This window comes from Grus americana, chromosome 7 (assembly GCF_028858705.1).
Source record: "Grus americana isolate bGruAme1 chromosome 7, bGruAme1.mat, whole genome shotgun sequence".
Taxonomy (NCBI): domain Eukaryota; kingdom Metazoa; phylum Chordata; class Aves; order Gruiformes; family Gruidae; genus Grus; species Grus americana.
The window spans coordinates 24,990,648-25,007,991 of NC_072858.1; the positions used below are offsets into that span (position 1 = coordinate 24,990,648).

Sequence of the window (17,344 nt, forward strand, 5' to 3'; positions counted from 1 at the left end):
GCTCTGTTTGAATTCTGTGAAGCAGTCACTGGTACTTATCTTTTTCATAACAGTAACCAGAACAGTGACTAAAATAATAAAAATGTAACTGAGCAAGTAATCTTCAGAAAATGATAGTTACAAACCACAAAAGCAAAGGTCTCAAGAACTGCGTGCAAGCAGTTGACTGCTCACATTACTTTGTATATATCTAGACACTTGACAGTTAGAAAGGCTGGAAAGAACACAGCCTTAAGCCACTACGCAGCTTCTGCTTTGTCAGCAGTCTGGTGGGAAATATAGTTTGTGGTACAGAATTTGCTTCTTTTTTGGTAAGTGAAATAAATTTGTTGAGATTGTGATGCATTCTTTTGTCTTGAACTAATTTAATCTTTGCAGATAAGTCTATGTGGTTGTCCTATAACTTGCAAGGGAAAATAAATTCTTTTATTTTGCTAAAAGAAAAATAGGTGTATGTTTTCTGAGCATTGATTTCTTTTTTTTTTTACTTTTACTAACTATATTTAAACTTATCTATATTTCAGATAGAAACTGATAATACTGTTATTTCTTACTCTGTAGACACCAAGATAAAGCTTTGTGTAAGGTCTGTCTGTGTATCTCTTCAGAAATCTATATTCTCACGTGTGGAAAAAAGATTTTTAGGAAGAGTACTTTAACTTCTGTGAGAATAAGAAAACATGTTGTAAAATGCCTGAATTCTCTAGCCTGATCATCTCGAGCAAAAATTTCCCGTGTAGTTTTCTGTATGTCATTGGTCATTTAATAGAAATGTTTTTAAAAACACGATATATGTGTCTGTATCTATTCTGTTTTTTAAAGCCTGTTAAGAATTATTTTTGTGTTTTGGGTTTTTTTTGGTAGGGAAGTTACAGGTTTTGACTGTTACAGAAATTTGCTGGGCTCTTTAGAAATGGAAAAAAAAGTTTAGTTTTAAATATTTATTAAATGGTGAAACTTGATTTGTAAAATTGCAGACTTGATACTGCTTCATTTTGCTTAATTCACTTTACTGTAAGATAAAATCATTTAACCTGTTTTATTTTCTAGAAGCATGTCATACTGAAGACAAAATTGTTTACACGAGGTCTTAATTTTGTTTACACTGTTATAGTATTTAATAAAACATACTCAATCTGTTGACTTTTCATATAAGGAACCTAATTTTTACTTGGAGTATATCTAAATGCACAAAAGCAGTTCCTGAAAATGAATAAGGGTCTTAATTTGCTTGATATATTTATTCCTTCCTGCCTTTTACAGGACTGATAATTCTTGCCAGACTTCTTGGGTTTGGGCTTTTTGTTTTGTTTTCATTTCCTTGTTGCTCTTGTATTCCATGAGGTTGACTGGATTGTGATTGCAGGGTTGTACCTGAGGGATAATAATTGACTTCTGCATGAATCTTCTGTGTTGGCTGTAAATTAAATTTTGGGCAAGTAGACTCCAGCTTAAGTTGATCCAGAAATAAACCAGAGAACAGGCTTTTACTGTAGAAGATCCCATTCTGTTTTTTTTTTTCACTTCATGTCCATGTATGAGTCCATTTGCAGTGATACACAGCTATCATTCCTGTCATGAGGATTATATATACTTGCATTTGGGTGAATCTTTATATGTCCTCTGTGAGTTTGGCCTGCATTGCTGTTTTGGTTTTGACAGTGGGAGCCCTGAAGCTGCAGTGTTGTAGCTGCTCCTCTCTGTGCAGTCCTTTTTCTTTTATAAATTTCAGCAGCTTCTCTGTACAAGAAGTTTTTCTTGACTTTCTTGATTTGAGCTCTCACAAAGCCTAGAATCTTCATATGCTTTCTGTTTTTATTCATTAGGCTGCAGTGCCTACTAAAATTAGTATTTCTTTATTTGGCATATCTAACACAGAGTTCAATATTACTAGAATGCAATACTGCAGTATTTCATATTTGGTTTCTTTGAGTTTAAAGCAATCTTTTGATTCACACTTGCTCATCTCATCCCAGTCCCATATTTCTGCTTACTGGATTGCAAATTCCATGCTGGAAGCCTAGCAGGAGTTGGAGGGGAAAAAAAGGCATGTGACTATTAGGATAAACCTTTTCAATTGTGCTGGTTAGTATGTTGATGGTTCGTTTGCATCACAGTAACAACTGGGTTCAATGCTGAGGAGCAAAGTCCTTGATAGCCTTTTGCTATTTATCTTGAGGGTGTTTCTGGTCCAATTGACTGTAGCAGTTTCTTCCTCCCCTTTAGAATTCCTTCTTTTCATTTGCTGTATCTGTTCATTGTGAAATGATTATTTTTGCTGAGAGAGGAAACCTGTTTTAATGATGCTTGTATTCTATTTGGGCTATGTATGTTCTTTGTTTTGGGTGTGAGGTTTTTTGTTTCACTTGCCTGTATGTGTGGGAAAGTCAGTGCTGACTTTTTTGACCTTTTGTATCATTCATTGTGTGCAACTTTTAATAGCTTTTTTATTCCCATTAGCTTGAACTAACCCCTGATTCTCTGTTGGGATGTATAGCTGAGATTTTTTTTGTGAGGAGATCATGATAGGGGCAGACAATTCAAGTCTGGCGGTGGAAGAAACAAACAATTTATTACTTGTGGAGTTGTATTCGGTTGTAGGAAAAGTATGTCTGTTAACTGTCCTTGTTGGCTCATTTCCCCAAATCTGGTATCTATTTCTTGGTCAAGTATATATATATATATATTTTTTTTTTTTTTTCATGCAATGCAGAAAAAAACTGCATTGCGTGAAACCTAGGATAGTCTTCAGGCACAGTTTAAGGAGACTGTGAAGAGTATGGAATTTTTCTTCTGGTCTTTAGTGCAATTTTGTTCTCCCTGCAAGTTTGGTATTGAGCTGGTCTAGCACATAAAAATCAGCTTTTCTGTGAAAGGGAAGGGGTTTGGTTTCTGCTAAGCTTCAAGAAAAACATTCATATTGTTCAAAAATAAAACTGCTTATTTCCGAATATGCTCAGTTCAAACAGCGTTTTCTTTTCTAGGCTCAACTAGTTATTTCAAAGTTCCTCATGGCTCCAATACTTTAAAAGCTGTGTCTTTTGATAGAGACAAAAGATTATTTTTGACTGAAAATAAGAATTTCTTTTAGACAATTTTGGGCCTAGTTTTCTCACTTATGTCCATTACTACGTCTTGAATTTTTCCAGTGTCTTCAGAAGGAGTCAGGGGTAGCTTTCCATGGCTAGTTGCAGTTTGGACAGTGGGCTCTTCTTCTAGCTCCATCTTCCACACTGGCTTTCTGGTGCTTTGGTATGTTAAGGTTTGGAAATGTTGCTGTGCCAAAAGATTGATTTCGTGACTCGCTTATCTTTGGTTCCTGCTGTAGTGTTTCTAGGCTTTCTGTTTTAACAGCAAATTAGGTTACTTCTCTGGAAACCTGAAAAGCAATGACTTTTTGTGAAGCACCATGTTTGTGCAGTCATCCAAAAAAATCAAGTTGAAGAGAACTTGAAACTAGTAATGGACTAACATGTGACCTGTCATTAGGGCAACATATGGCTGATAGATGATACTAGCATTTGAGAAAATGTCATCCCTGTTTTGAAGATGCAATTTTTTAAAATTCAATAAATGTGTTGGAATTAAGTGGTGGAATAGAGTAAAAATGCTGCCTGAGGTTTTTACAGTGGCTCTGAGAAAGTATTTTATCGGTAAAGGAAGAGCTTTGGAAAAGGTGACAGATTTTCTTTACTGAAGGGCTTTCATTTTTTGGTAGGAAGCTGGAATGAGGCAAATGAGCAAAGCCATTACAATATGGAAATGATGTTTCTTCTTTTAAGAATACTTGAACATAGAAACAATGACTGACTATTAACAGAAGCATTAAAAGGGGACAAAGAGGGCAGAAGTAATGAAAGGACATAGAGTTTTCTTTTTCATTATGATGAAATCATACATTTTCTTTGCTGTGTAGCCTTAGCTTGTGTTAAATAGCTGTGCAGACTTGCCTTGTAGTTAGTAACAGGTTGGAGGAGGGGTAACTGATTTAAAACTGTATTCAGCTGGAAATAAGACAGATCTTGAACTAAGAAAACTCGTGTTCTTTATACTACTTAATAAATTAAATTCCAGGTGGATGCTATGATGGAGTACATCTATTAGGAGTGATCGGAGGAAGTGTGTTCACATCTGTGGCATGTAAGTTCTGGTACACTTATGGAACTGCTAGGAACCACTTCTGATACCTGCCTGCTGTTCAGAGCTAGGCCCAAGCTGCAGTGGACTCTTAAGTGGTTGGATCTGCTTCTTTAGTATGTGTTTATATAGAATTGATCGTCTAAGGCCCTTAATTTGGTCATGGGAAATAATGCATTGGACAGAAAGTAATTTTTTTTAAACTACTTTAAGAAAATCAGAAGGAATTTTTTTAAATGTGTAAGTACTTTAATCAAATATGGATATCACATAGAGATAACATTTGAAAAACCAGGGTGTCTGTGCAATGATGAGCTCTTTCTGTAAACACCCCTTGCACTGTTTTTTTCCAAAGTCTGATGTTAACATGTTTTACAGTTTGCTGTAACAAATACTGAAATATATCAGAAATACAATCTAGGAATAAATACACTTTAAAAAAAAAAAAAGTTGTTTACAGTTAAACTTTGCTATGCTCTCTAAACAGGATTGAGGTGGGGATGAAGTGGGACCTTTTTTTTTTTTTCAAGATAAAATTTATTTTAACCAAGAGCATTTTAGCATTCCCTTTCTCACCATACAGTCCTGAAAGAAGTATTTCATTACTGCTGCTAGTGTGGTGAACAATGGAGGGTGAGAATGAGAGACTGAGGGTGGAGAAGAACAGGAAGTTTTTTTTAAACAGTCTTTATTGGTGTGTTGGGTTTGCGTGGCAAGGTTTTGGTAGCGGGGGGGCTACAGGGGTGGCTTCTGTGAGAAGCTGCTAGAAGCTCCCCCTGTGTCTGATAGAGCCAATGCCAGCTGGCTCCAAGACAGGCCCACCGCTGGCCAAGGCCAAGCCCATCAGCGCCTCTGTGATAACATATTTAAGAAGAAAAACACTTAGAGAGAGAGGCTTTTGCAGCCGGAGAGAGGAGTGAGAAGATGTAAGAAACTCTGCAGACACCAAGGTCAGTGCAGATGGAAGGGGAGGAGGAGCTCCAGGCACCGGAGCAGAGATCCCCCTGCAGCCCCTGGTGAAGCAGGCTGTCCCCCTGCAGCCCATGGAGGAAGGAGGAGGGGGTGTAGAGATTCCACCTGCAGCCCGTGGAGGACCCCACGCCGGAGCAGGTGGAGGCACCTGAAGGAGGCTGCGGCCCGTGGGAAGCCCACACTGGAGCAAGTTCCTGGCCGGACCGGTGGACCCGTGAAGAGGGGAGCCCACGCCAGGGCAGGTTTGCTGGCAGGACTTGTGACCCTGTGGGGGACCCCACGCTGGAGCAGTTTGCTCCTGAAGGTCTGCACCCCGTGAGAGGGACTCCATGCTGGAGCAGGGGAGCGATGAGAGGAGTCCTCCCCCTGAGGATGAAGAAGCAGCAGAAACACCGTGTGATGGACTGACCTTAACCCCCATTCCCCGTCCCCCTGTGCCGCTGAGGGGGGGAAGGTTGAAGCCGGGAGTGAAGTTGAGCCTGGGAAGATGGGAGGGGTGGGGGGAGGTGTTTTAAGATTTGATTTTATTTCTCATTCCTCTACTCTGTTTTGCCTAGTAATAAATTAGATGAATTCCCTCTCTAAGTTCAGTCTGTTTTGCTTGTGACGATCATTAGTGAGTGATCTCTCCCTGTCCTTATCTCGACCCACAGGCGTTTCGTTATGCCTTTTCTCCCCTGTTTAGTGAATGAGGGGAGTGAGAGAGCAGCTCTGGTGGGCACCTGGCCTCCAGCCACGGTCAACCCACCACAATTGGAAAAATATATTCTCAAACTACACTTCCGAAGTCAACACCACAAATTTAAGGATCTGTGTAAAACAGGCCTGTGTCATTTATTACCTGTGGTGGCCTGTATTGAATCATTCTGGTGTTTGGTTTTTTTATTATTGACTGACTTGCATACCCCAATACAGAACACTGTGTCAATCTTCTGGTCATTTTTGTTGGTGTGTTTACAGATGTATTGTGTCCAAATGAAAGGTTGAATTACCTGCCTTTTTCTTTCTTTTTCTTTAAGAGGGAGTTGAAAGTGTCTGTCTGTGGGAGCTGTGAATTTGTGAGGAAGCCTGAATGCTGCTGCTTATTTTATGTTCTTTGCTTGATGATTGATTATGTTGGTGACCTGAAGGCATGGGTTTGGCCTCTCCTAAATAACTAGTAAGGAACATTCTGTCACGCTGAGATTTAAATGAGGGGGGAATAAAGATGGATTCTGAATCAAGCTTTGTTGACTTAAGATTATTCCAAGAAAATCAGCCTCTCGGGATTTCTTGGCATTGTTTTTATATAGCTTCAAGACACTGTGCATTTATCAGAACTGCAAAAGAAGTCGGGCATGTCACTTCAGATACAGAAGCTAAGACTGTTTTAACTGAAGAGCATCTTTATTTCAGATAGCATTGAAAACAGCTAAAAGGCAAGGCCAAACATGGTAACAATGAAAACAAATGTTTGTTGGACAAAGCTGTCTTTATAGGGCGTTAGTGAACAGGAGAAGCCATCTGCTGAAGACTGGTGGTTGAAAACAGATTTTAATTAACTAGTGCATCTTTAATGATCAGGAATTTCTACTTTTGACTGCAGAGTGTAGTTCTGTTGCAGCAAGTCAGTGGACAAAGTGGGTATTTAGTAGCCTATTGCCCTGTTGTTGAGGCATAGTGAGACATTTCACCTCAATGAGATAACCTCGTGGCTTTCTTAATGGATGTCTGTTTCTTTTAGTTCCATTGCTTTTGTCAGGCAGTTCTACCTTCTTGTAAAGAAATTAATTTTTTTTGCTTGTTTAATGCTGTTTTGAGTAACAGTAGATATTTAGCAGATTGCCATGTCTTGGGCTTAGCTTTTTGAAGTGTGCTGTAATAGACAGATTTTTGTGTTCAGTGCTTGGTAGATAATGTGCACTTTTTATCACACTGTTTCTGTATCTACTGGCTAACCAGGTATCACCATGAGATTCCCTAATAGTCTCCTTCATCTGTGGTTCTTTCTTAAATATTACTTGGTTAATTCCTTGTTGTACAGCATACTTTAGTCGAGCAAATGAACAGCAATGACGTTTTGCTGCTCATGTAAGACAAATGCAGTTTGAGTCTTCTGTCTTATGAAGTATGTGTGTCATGACCACTTACCTGAGCAAATGCAGTATTTGCAGTGATTTCCTGTTTGTGCCTTATGACTTCTCAGTACTGACTCCCTGTTTCACTATTGTTCACGTACTTTTGTACTACTAAGCTATCTTTTGTAGGTGTGAATAAAACAATGATAGGAAAAGCTTTTGGGCTCTGGAACTTGGGAATCTACTCCAAAACTGTTAAAACCATCCCTGATACAGTTCTAATCCAGGGGATCTGTCACTTTCCAAGTGTAATAACAATTTTCCTGAGCCATGAATCTGGTAGAACTATGTTAACAGCCAGGTTATCACTCTAGCTGGGAGTTGAAGCTTAATGACGTGGATACCATCTGGTTGGCCTCAGTGCCGTGTAAAGGTCCTGGTCATATTTGGTTTACCTGTTAATGTGAGGCATAGCCTCCCAAGTCCATCCCCCTGTCTTGTCAAATGAGTCTTGTAGGAGTATGTAGAGCCTGTAAGAAGGCAAACAGGTAGCATGTTCTAATAAGCATGTTTGATACATTTTTAAAAATGGTATTCAAGTGCTGTCAGCATTTAACACTAGAAGGTAGTGGCGCTTCTTAAAGGAAATTCATTCAACAGTTACGGTTGTATAAACAATTTACTGTTCAGTGTAATTTAATAATGAAAAAATACAAATTTAAAGAGTAACTTAAAACATTGCTTATAAAATCAAGAACAATCTGGCTCTGTTAATGATCTTCTGAACTACTTAACCTATGACAAGTTTATTCATCCAATTGGTAGTCAAGACTGATGCCCTCTGTGCATGCAAGTCTTGCTTTTAAGGGTACTTCAATTCCTTTTCTCTTGCTTATGCTTTCACTCTGCTTATAAGTAGTCCACTTTGTACACAGAACCTTGACTCAAGAGGTTTACTGGCAACTGGCACAGGTAAAATAAGTGTTAGCCAATTAATTCATTCAAAGGGTGCCTTTTGTTGGTCTGACTGTAATGCAGTCACCTTTACCTTTCCTTCCCTTCATGAAGGGCATTTATTTAGCACTGACCTCTTCTGTGAAGCTTTCTATAAAGGAACTAAAGGTTTTGGGCCCCCTGTGTTGAGTTTACTTGAGGATGTGGAGAGGACTAAGAGCTGGCATTATTTCTTGTAACAATAATGAGAGAATCTTTGGCTTACTCTGTTCATCAGGAAGAAAGCTTTTCTTTAACCAGACAAAGAAGAAGAGAGAATGTAGCAGGTTGTTCACTGATCCTAAGCATCTCAAGTTACAGCTAGTCTTTTTTTTTTTTATAGTGTTTGTGTGGATCTTGGCATTGGGGTCCTTTGAAGCTGCCTCAAAAGTGCTTTCAAAGAGGGTACTAACACCTATTTAAGGTCCTCTATCTTTGACCTTCCTCCCGTTGACATAGATAAGAACAGTTCAGAGGCATACAGAATAGTTACGGAAAAAACGGTGACATGAATTACAGTTTTAGGAATTGTAAGTCTTAATAAGCTCATGCTTTCACCTTACCTATTTCTGCCTTCCACACATGGTCATACCTCTGAACTTGGAATGCTGAGCTGACCTGACTGCATTGAGCTATCTTGTCTGAATACTCAGCTGTTTTGATTTTTCCCACTACCCTTTTGCACCTGTGTCTTCACAAGTTGTTCATATAATTTCAAAACATAGTATTTGGTATTTTATAAGACAAAAGGAAGTTTCTTAGGATAACTTGAAATGCTGGTTTGAGGAAAATCTTTGCTTTAGATACCCATGTAGTAAAAACAGTTACTAGCACTTGCTGTTCTTTCAGATTGCTGGTTTATACAGAACATTGCCTGAAAACTTATGAGTTCTTCCTTTCCATATTAAGGGACTTACTTTACTTGGTTATGTTTCAAACAAAATGAAGTTTAATGGAAACATGCTTGATTCCATCTGCCGGAGTCTGGTAATTCCTTTGTGGGGACTGGCCTTTAAAGAGGCCGAGAAGAACTCGGAACATGCAAGGGCAAATAGTTCACTGGTTGCTTCTTTTGTTCTAGATAGATTATAATGAGTACGTTTTCTTCTGATGCAAATATTAACAAAATACAAATAGGAGTTGAACAGTGCAGATTACATAAGGGTAATCTGAGCACAAACTATTGCTTATGACTTTCAGATAGGCTCCATTTTATGACTAGGTGCCTCCAAGAAGTAGATATCAAGCTGTTTCCAACTTCTGGCAGTAGTTTGATTTTTGTTGTGGCTCTCTTGTCTGTTCAGGGTTTTCAACAGTGCATTGGCATCTTTAAAGTGTCTGTCTGGAAAGCTTTTGTAAGTAACCTGATTCTGTCTTCTGTATGAGAGTTACTTCAGTGGTGTTGGAATACCTTTGCTGTATGTGGAAGCATAAGTAAACGTTTATATAGTGTAATTGTGGTGTGCATGCATAACTATGAACCTGAGATTGACAGGTTTAAGTTAGACAATGCATGAGGAAAAGCTATTATCCTTACAAATCAGACTGAAGTCCAGAATGCTAGCATAGCATTAATTTCACTTTTTGCTGATGTAGTGTGTATGTTTCTAAATGGACTTTTTCTGTGAAGGCTACATTCAGTCTAAAATTGGGGAAAGATCAGTAGACTAAAATCTGTCCTTAAGATCCAAGCAACCTACTCCTATTTGACTCCCATTTTCATGACATCAGTACACTGTTCCTATCCCTTTGCTACCCTCCAGCAGCTCTGGTCAGTGGTGATGTTTTTTATCTCGCTTCACTGGTAGATAGACTAGATCAGTGAACTTCATTGTTGACTGCTAAAGTGCATAACATGAAGCAGTGAATAACTGATAAAATCCAAATGCTTATTTGTATCTATTGTTGCTCTAATTTGCAATGCAGTTAATCTGTACAGCTCGTGCAGAGGTGCATCATGCATTTGAGGTCTAAATGTTCCTGTTTATTATATAACTGCTCTAGACCAAGTGATTAATTGAAATACCTGTGAGTTTGTCATCTGTTAGTTAAACAGGTGTGAGTATATGTACCTCAGAGGGCATATTCATGCTAGATATAATACTTCCTGATAGGAAAATAGCATTTAAAATGGGCAGAAACGCATTTACAATGTTAATATAAAATACACAAAAGTGTTGAACCTTCCCCAACCTTTGTCTGAATATAAGATCGTAGAAATGGTCTCCAAGATGAATCGTAAATAATAGGAGACTATATTTGCCTCTTGGTAAAGTTTCTTATAATAACTTATCTTAACACTTCATGGAGACCCATACTTGTTTAAAGTATTTTTTTCACTTTTTCATAACAGTAGAAAAACATACAAATTTAGTGACCTTTTTTGTAAACTCAATACACTGTAAAATATGATAGAATATTTGTATTAGTTTCTTGTACTGAGCAATTTCCAGACTACAGGGTAGGAAATGGAACAATTTCAAAATATGTTTTAGAGCTGTGCAATAGCAGTTAAGGAGAAAGAGGTTTGTGTACAACTAATTTGGTTCCTAATTCAGCATGAGCATTTTGGAGCACAGCATAGGAGGATGGAGCATGTTGATGGATCCTTAGTTCAGAAGATGATTTGAACTATGTTTGGGAACTGAAAGACGGCAGGTGAAGTTGCTTGTCAAGCAGGAAGTCTTGAAGTGGGGTGGAGTAGACTTGTGTCCAGCTTCTTATTTAACAACCATGTGGATAGCACTAATGACCAAGACGTGAAAACCTGGCAGTTTAATGGAACAGTTGCCCCAGAATGGGATGTCCTGAGTGTCCAGGGAGCTGTTTGGAGTTGACACAACCATGATGGTGATGTGTCACAGGCACCAGTTGGAATGACCACATTAGCACATCGGAAACTAACTTCAACAGAGCTTCTAGGGGATTAAGTAGCCATCCAGATCTTGGGCTTCTTGGAGAGTGGGGTTTGCAAGAGACAGTGTGATTGGGGTGCGCAGGGGAAGGAGGCCCTCTTGCATTGTGTTTGAGATCCCATTATTCCAGTTTCTCAAGTCCTGAAGACAAAAAGGAGGAATTAGTGGACTGTACTCTGTCACAGAGCTGTAACCTCATGGGGGTTACAGAGGTGCAATGGGGTAGCTCAGAAGACTGGACTGCTGCAATAGATGGATAAGTCTCTTCAGGAAGAACAGGCAGGGAAGCCGAGGAGAGGAGGTTGTGCTCTACACAAAGTAATGACTTGGAAGCATGGAGCTCTGCTGCTGGTTGGGTGATAGTCCTGTCAAGGCTGTATGCCTTAGAATCAGCGAATAGGGCAGCAGTCATGAATACTGTGGTGGGCATTTGTTAAAGACAGCCTGATCAGAAAGGGAGGAGGATGAACCTTCCAAGCAACTGGATGACATCTGTTAGTGGAAGGCCTTTGTTCTCAAGGACTACTTGAAACACTCCGCTGGAAAGGCAGCACAGCAGGATATAAGCAATCCAGCAGACTTCTGCAGGGTGTTTGGGACAATGTATTGACACAGATTTTGGAAGGACCAGCTAAGGCAAATGCTTTGCTGAATCTGCTACTTGCAAATAAGGAGGAATTGATTAGGGGAGTAATAGTCAGAGGCAGCCCAGGCTGTAGTGGCCATGAGATAGCAGGGTTTCAGGTCCTGAGGGAAGTAAGGAGGACACCTAGCAGACTAAGGGCCAGAATTTTACATTGTTTAGAGAACTGGTAAGTGTTTTCCTGTAAGAGGCTGCTGTGAAGGGCAGAAGTGTACAGGACATGTTAATCTCCAGAGACAGTTTCCTCAAACTGCAAACATTACTCATTCTAATGTTCTTGAAAATAGTGGGCATGACAATAAGCCTGCTAGGCTGCAGGGAGAGCTCCTGACTTGAGCAAAACCGAAGTCTACAAAAGGTACTGATACTGTTTACATGTGCAGGAATGGCATTAAACTAGAGCTTGTTTGGAGTTGAAACTGAGGGATGCGGAGAGCAACAGGAAAGCTCTTACAAGTATGTAGACAGCCAAAGGAAGATTAAGCAGGACATGGCCCTGCTGCTGAATGGAGTAGGCATTGTGTGACATCATGGGGGTGCAGTGGGGATCTCGGAAGGGATCTGAGGTACTCAGTACTTTCTTTGCCTTGGCTTTCACTGACAGGGCCTGTTCTCAGGTGTGGCAGAATTTAAGGAGCAGAGATGTCATTCTTGGTAGAGGAAGATCAAGTTACAGAGTACTTAAGTAAAATGGACATATACAGACTCATAGGACCATGTGAGATTCACCCAAGGGAAGTGGCTGACATGATTGTGAGACCTCTCCCTATCATCTTTGAGAAGTGAGGGCAGTTGGGGAACATTCTCAGTAACTGAAAGGTGGCGAATGTTACATGCATCTTCAGAAAAGACAAGGAAGAGTAAACAACTACAGCAATGAGTGAAATAAATGGATTTGTATCATCATGATATTACAAAGATGTTAGAGCATTTGACTTGGTATAAATCATGTAACAAATGCGGAGATGCTTCTGGATCTGTATAAATTCTGTCTACAGGTATTTCTACATATGCTGTCTTCTGAAACGTCTGCTGTTAGCATTAGATTAGCTCATGGTAGAACTTACTTTCCAAGTGGACTTTGAGAAGTTTGGAAGTAAAGTGCCGTCAGCAGGCTGTCATTTAAGCAGTGCGTTCTATAGGTGCATTTTAAACTGGACTTTGTGATGTGGTAGTCAACACTGGCAGCTTTCTTCAAGCCTATTTATAGGATCAGTGATGTATTACTATTGTTAGTGTAGCTGAACAGGTCCAGAAAGATAAAATGGAGTTTAGTTATGCATTGACAGCAGTTCTGTGTAGCTGTTCAGATTAATTTGATTGCAGTGGCCTTAGTGCACAGCTGGAGAGCAAGCATGTTCCTTAGAATGGCAGCAGTGCTTCTGTCCTTGTTGTCTGTCTTGTCCTTCATTCACAGGCAGTTAAGCCATTTGCAACTCAGCTGCTGAATACCAGTATGTACGGATGACATGTCTCATAGGCAAACTGAAGCTGGTGACAGTTTACCTTATTATGACATGCTGTGTGTTGTAGCAGCTCAGTAGCTGTTTCATGATTCTGTGAGGGCTGACAACCTGACAGTTGTTCTAAGCTATGTCATTCCTGTTTGTGAGTTGAAACCTGTTTTTAAAATGGGCTTTCTATGCAGGCAAGGCTTGAGCAAGTTTGGAAATGTTTTAAAGTTGCTTTTGTGTTTTGCTGTGAGGCAAACTACAGTGGCAAAAGAGACTTAATTTGGAAGCCTAGGTTAATAGATTCGAGTTTGATTCTTCATATGGTTTATTCCCCACCCTGATGCTCAGCCATTAGCTATTACAAGAATACCATGTCACTTTCTGGGTTTAAAAATGATTGGAAGACTATTCAGATGTGATAATACAGTGTTGTCTGTTTTGTGGGTATTTTAATACATAACCAATAAATTAATGATTTTGCAGTTATACTGGTCTTAAATTTTGATCCTTTGTACTTTAAAAGATGGAGAGTTTTTCTTCCATGTAAATGAAGTAAAGATTCACAACAGAAATTTTATTCTTTAAAGCAAGGTACCATCATGATGATCAAGCAATTTTACTAGTAAGCATGGAAGGTGATAGCCTAAAACGTACAAGAGGAAGCTGTCTTGATGAAACCCTGTTGAATAGAATAAAGATTTCCTGTTTGCCAAGTCCATTGCTGTTCAAAGTCCAATAGGTTTTAGTGGCAGAGTTAGTGCCGAAAGACTCTTAGGAGTTGTTCTAATCTAGGGACTTTTGCTATGTTGCATTTTCTGTACTGTTCTTGTACTCTGTAAGAGTTGCTCCTACTCAAGAGTTTTGAGTGTTATGTGTATTAATAATTCTGTGAATGTGGAGGGATGAAACAGGATGTAAACATTTGTCTGTAATGAGTGTTTGCAGGGAAGCAAAGGTCTGCTGCTTTTCTCGAATTAAACTACCACCAGTGTGGTTCTGTTTTTGAAAGAAACACTGCATTTTACTGCAGCTTTAAGGTAAAAGCCAATCTAATCTGCAGATAATCAAAAAAAAGTTAAGATTAATTTTGAATTACAAAATTTGAGTGAAGAGTTGTGTTCTCTGGAACAGCTAGTATGATCCAAGATGAGGACTGTGGAATGCTCTGGTAGTACACATCTGAATTTTAAGATGTTTGTTTTTTTGGAAACCGAGTTCTGTCTCATTTACAAGAACATAATAGACACTTTTCACTAATACTTCTAACTTTTTTATTCAGACAGATTAATATTACTGATTTCCTAGACAGTGATACTGAACATGGCTTCTTAAATAAGATCAGAACTGTGTTTTGTCTCCAGTGTGTTATGTGATTGATACATAAAATTGTTTCCTAGATGACAGACTCTCAGATAAATTTCTTATAAATTTTTCAGCACAAACTATTATTTCCAGCTCTTTGGGCAAACAAAAAAATCTATCCTAGCTGAAATGTAGGACTCATGAATCCCTACCCTCAGGGTCCACTTTGAAGACTCTGTTTTAATTTTTAACCTGCATAAGTGAAAAACAAATACGTGAATTTGTTGCTAGTAGCATAGGAGAAAGCAACTGCAATTTGTAAGTACTTGCCCATGTACAGAATGAGATTCAGTACTCTTGCCATTCAGTCATGGTTTTGCTGATTCTGTTTCTGCTGAAAACCACGCAATGTATTGCAATGTGATGCAATGAGGTGGAAGATATTTTCAGAGCAATAGTTAAACATCATACATGATGTCCTCACAAAGATGAAGTGCCTCTTTTTGTGGCACTGTTTTTCAAAGAACCTGCCTACCTGTAAGCAGTGAAGTTCAAGGAGTGGAGGAATTCGGTTAGATCAGCACAGTGTCTGTTGTGTGTGGTGAGGTCTTTCTGTCAGTTGCTCTGTTAAGGGAGCACATGGATAGTAGAACACAGGAATTTATACTAGAGATTCAACTAGTAGCATCTTCTGGAGTAGATTAAGTTGAACCTGCATCAGGATGCTCTGCATGGATTCTGTTCTGCCTATGTTGAATTGTCAATAAAATGTACAGTTGTATTGCCCGTTGGAGATTGCAAGAGATACTTTGAAACTTTGATAAAAAGAGGACTAATATATTTTACAAGCCAAATATAGCCCTCTTTCACCTCCTTAGAACCTACTCTGCTACAGTTCTTTATTTTCCAAAGTGTGGATGCTAACCAACCTACTATTGCTTACTCTTAAGCTAAGCAAAGTAATCTTTGTATTTAATATAAAATACAGGATTTCTAGGATTCTTCCAGGATAGAAGTTTTTTTTAAAAAATAGATATAGTAAATATAATGACATCAAAAATACTTGTTCAAAACCTTCATATTAGCTAAGTTTTCTTGCTTCTTGGGTGAATAGAAAGCCACTAAGGCAGTGTTCATTCAATCCTATGCAATATGCATACCAGAGTTTAACTACTTCTGTGTGTAACTGAGCCACAGTGTGGCCGTGCTCTCTTGTGTGCACGTAAAGTAGTGTAATTCAAACACCTACATCCAGGTCACAAATGGGCTGGAGGGAAGGGAGGACAAGACTGGGGTTTTTGGTTTTGTGGTTTACTTGAATTAAGTCAAATTACTTAGCTTACTTGAAAACCTAATGGCTGTATAATGATTGTGGTCAGTCTTAAACACATTCAAAGAAACTAAACTTTTTTTAGCTAAATCTCTCTGACCATTCATCAGAAATGAAATAATAAATTGATTTGTTCATTGCTATAGAATATAAAGCGTGTATAGAGAGCGCACAGACTGCAGGAGAGTCCTTACAGAATATCTTCAAACTTCATTTGACTTCCTTCTGTCAATTTTAGTTTGTTCACTTGGTCTTTCTCAGAATACCAGTTCAGTTTAGTGTCTCTGCTGCTTCTTCCTATGCCACTAGCTTCTCTGTAATCTGCATTGCTGTCATCTTACACCTTTGAGGGCTAGCCTGCCTTTGCTACCGTGTGAAAAGCAAAAGGACGCATCTGTACTTCTTCAATAGATAACAAAGTTCAATTCAGCTGTCTCAAACTAAATTGTATCTGCCTTATTTAAAACTGTGAATTGATCTGTGCTTAATATTAGAAGGCTGAGGTAGTGATGTTTGGAATGTGTATGGCAGGGAAAGAAGGATGTGCCTTAGGGATTTGGAGATAAAACAGACTTAGTAATGAAATAGCCGCTTATGGCAGTTTGTAAATTTAACTATGCATAAAACTGCTTTCGTGCCATAGGACTGAAAGGGTGCTGATATGATCCTGATTTTTAGGTGATTTTCAGGAGAGCGCTAGGGAGATACAAATAAGTTCACCTCACATCAGTACCAGGCATATCAGTGGACATGACAATAAAGTCTAGTACTAGTGAAAACCTAGGTAAATGCGGTGAATGGAGGAGGAAGATGGATTCTGTGGTGCTTGCAAAAGACAGTGATGCTTAACAAATCTTACCAGGTTCTTAGAAAATGATAAGAAGTGTGGGGATGATACAAATGGAACCCGGTAGATGTTTGGAAAGAGCCAGACTAATTCTGTTGGCATGTGAATCTCACAAGATAGTTTCCTGGTTTAGGCTGTCCTTTGGATTTTTCTGTTGGCCGCTGTCAGAACAGGGTACTATCAACCTCTGATCTCACAGTGTTTAATTTGTTTTAAGACACAGAACTAAGCATAACAATTCACTAACTGAAAGTAATTCACTACCTGAAAGTTTCTGGAGATTGACACAAATGTATTAAAGTTATTGTTTTCACTGAAGTGTGTTGTGGACTCTGCTGTAGCAATTTCAGAGGAGTAACATACTAGGAATGCTGTAGATTGAAATTACAAGATACTGCTCAAGTTAATTTCTTTAAATGTATGTGTTAATATCTGATTATCTCCTAATTCTGTGTTGAAGGCATAAAATACATGTCTTATACTAAGTTTCCCTTTCTCAGACTGAATTTCTCCTCATTGTTTTGATCTTGAATAAGATAAAACCTTAGTGGTTCTGGGGAGGTTTGCATGACAAAAAATCCAAGGCTGTAAATTGCATGTGGCATGTTGCTTACCTATGAAGGCTGGCAATAAGACAAAAAATAAAAATCATTAATGGTATTTTGGCTGTTTGATTTTGTGATATTATCACTCA

At 38.8% G+C, this 17,344-nt stretch overlaps 1 protein-coding gene across 9 annotated transcripts in view; it reads left to right on the forward strand.

Annotated features, from left to right (window-relative positions):
* Positions 1-17,344, forward strand: part of KAT6B (lysine acetyltransferase 6B) — a 115,939-nt gene that overhangs the window by 84,612 nt on the left and 13,983 nt on the right. For 5 of the 9 annotated variants that reach the window (XM_054832076.1, XM_054832073.1, XM_054832078.1 and 2 more), the window contains exon 13: positions 4,075-4,140. The exons of the other annotated variants lie outside the window; for them this stretch is intronic. In XM_054832076.1, coding sequence (XP_054688051.1) covers positions 4,075-4,140 — 66 coding nt within the window. The remainder of the gene's footprint in view (positions 1-4,074; positions 4,141-17,344) is intronic. 9 annotated transcript variants of the gene reach the window in all.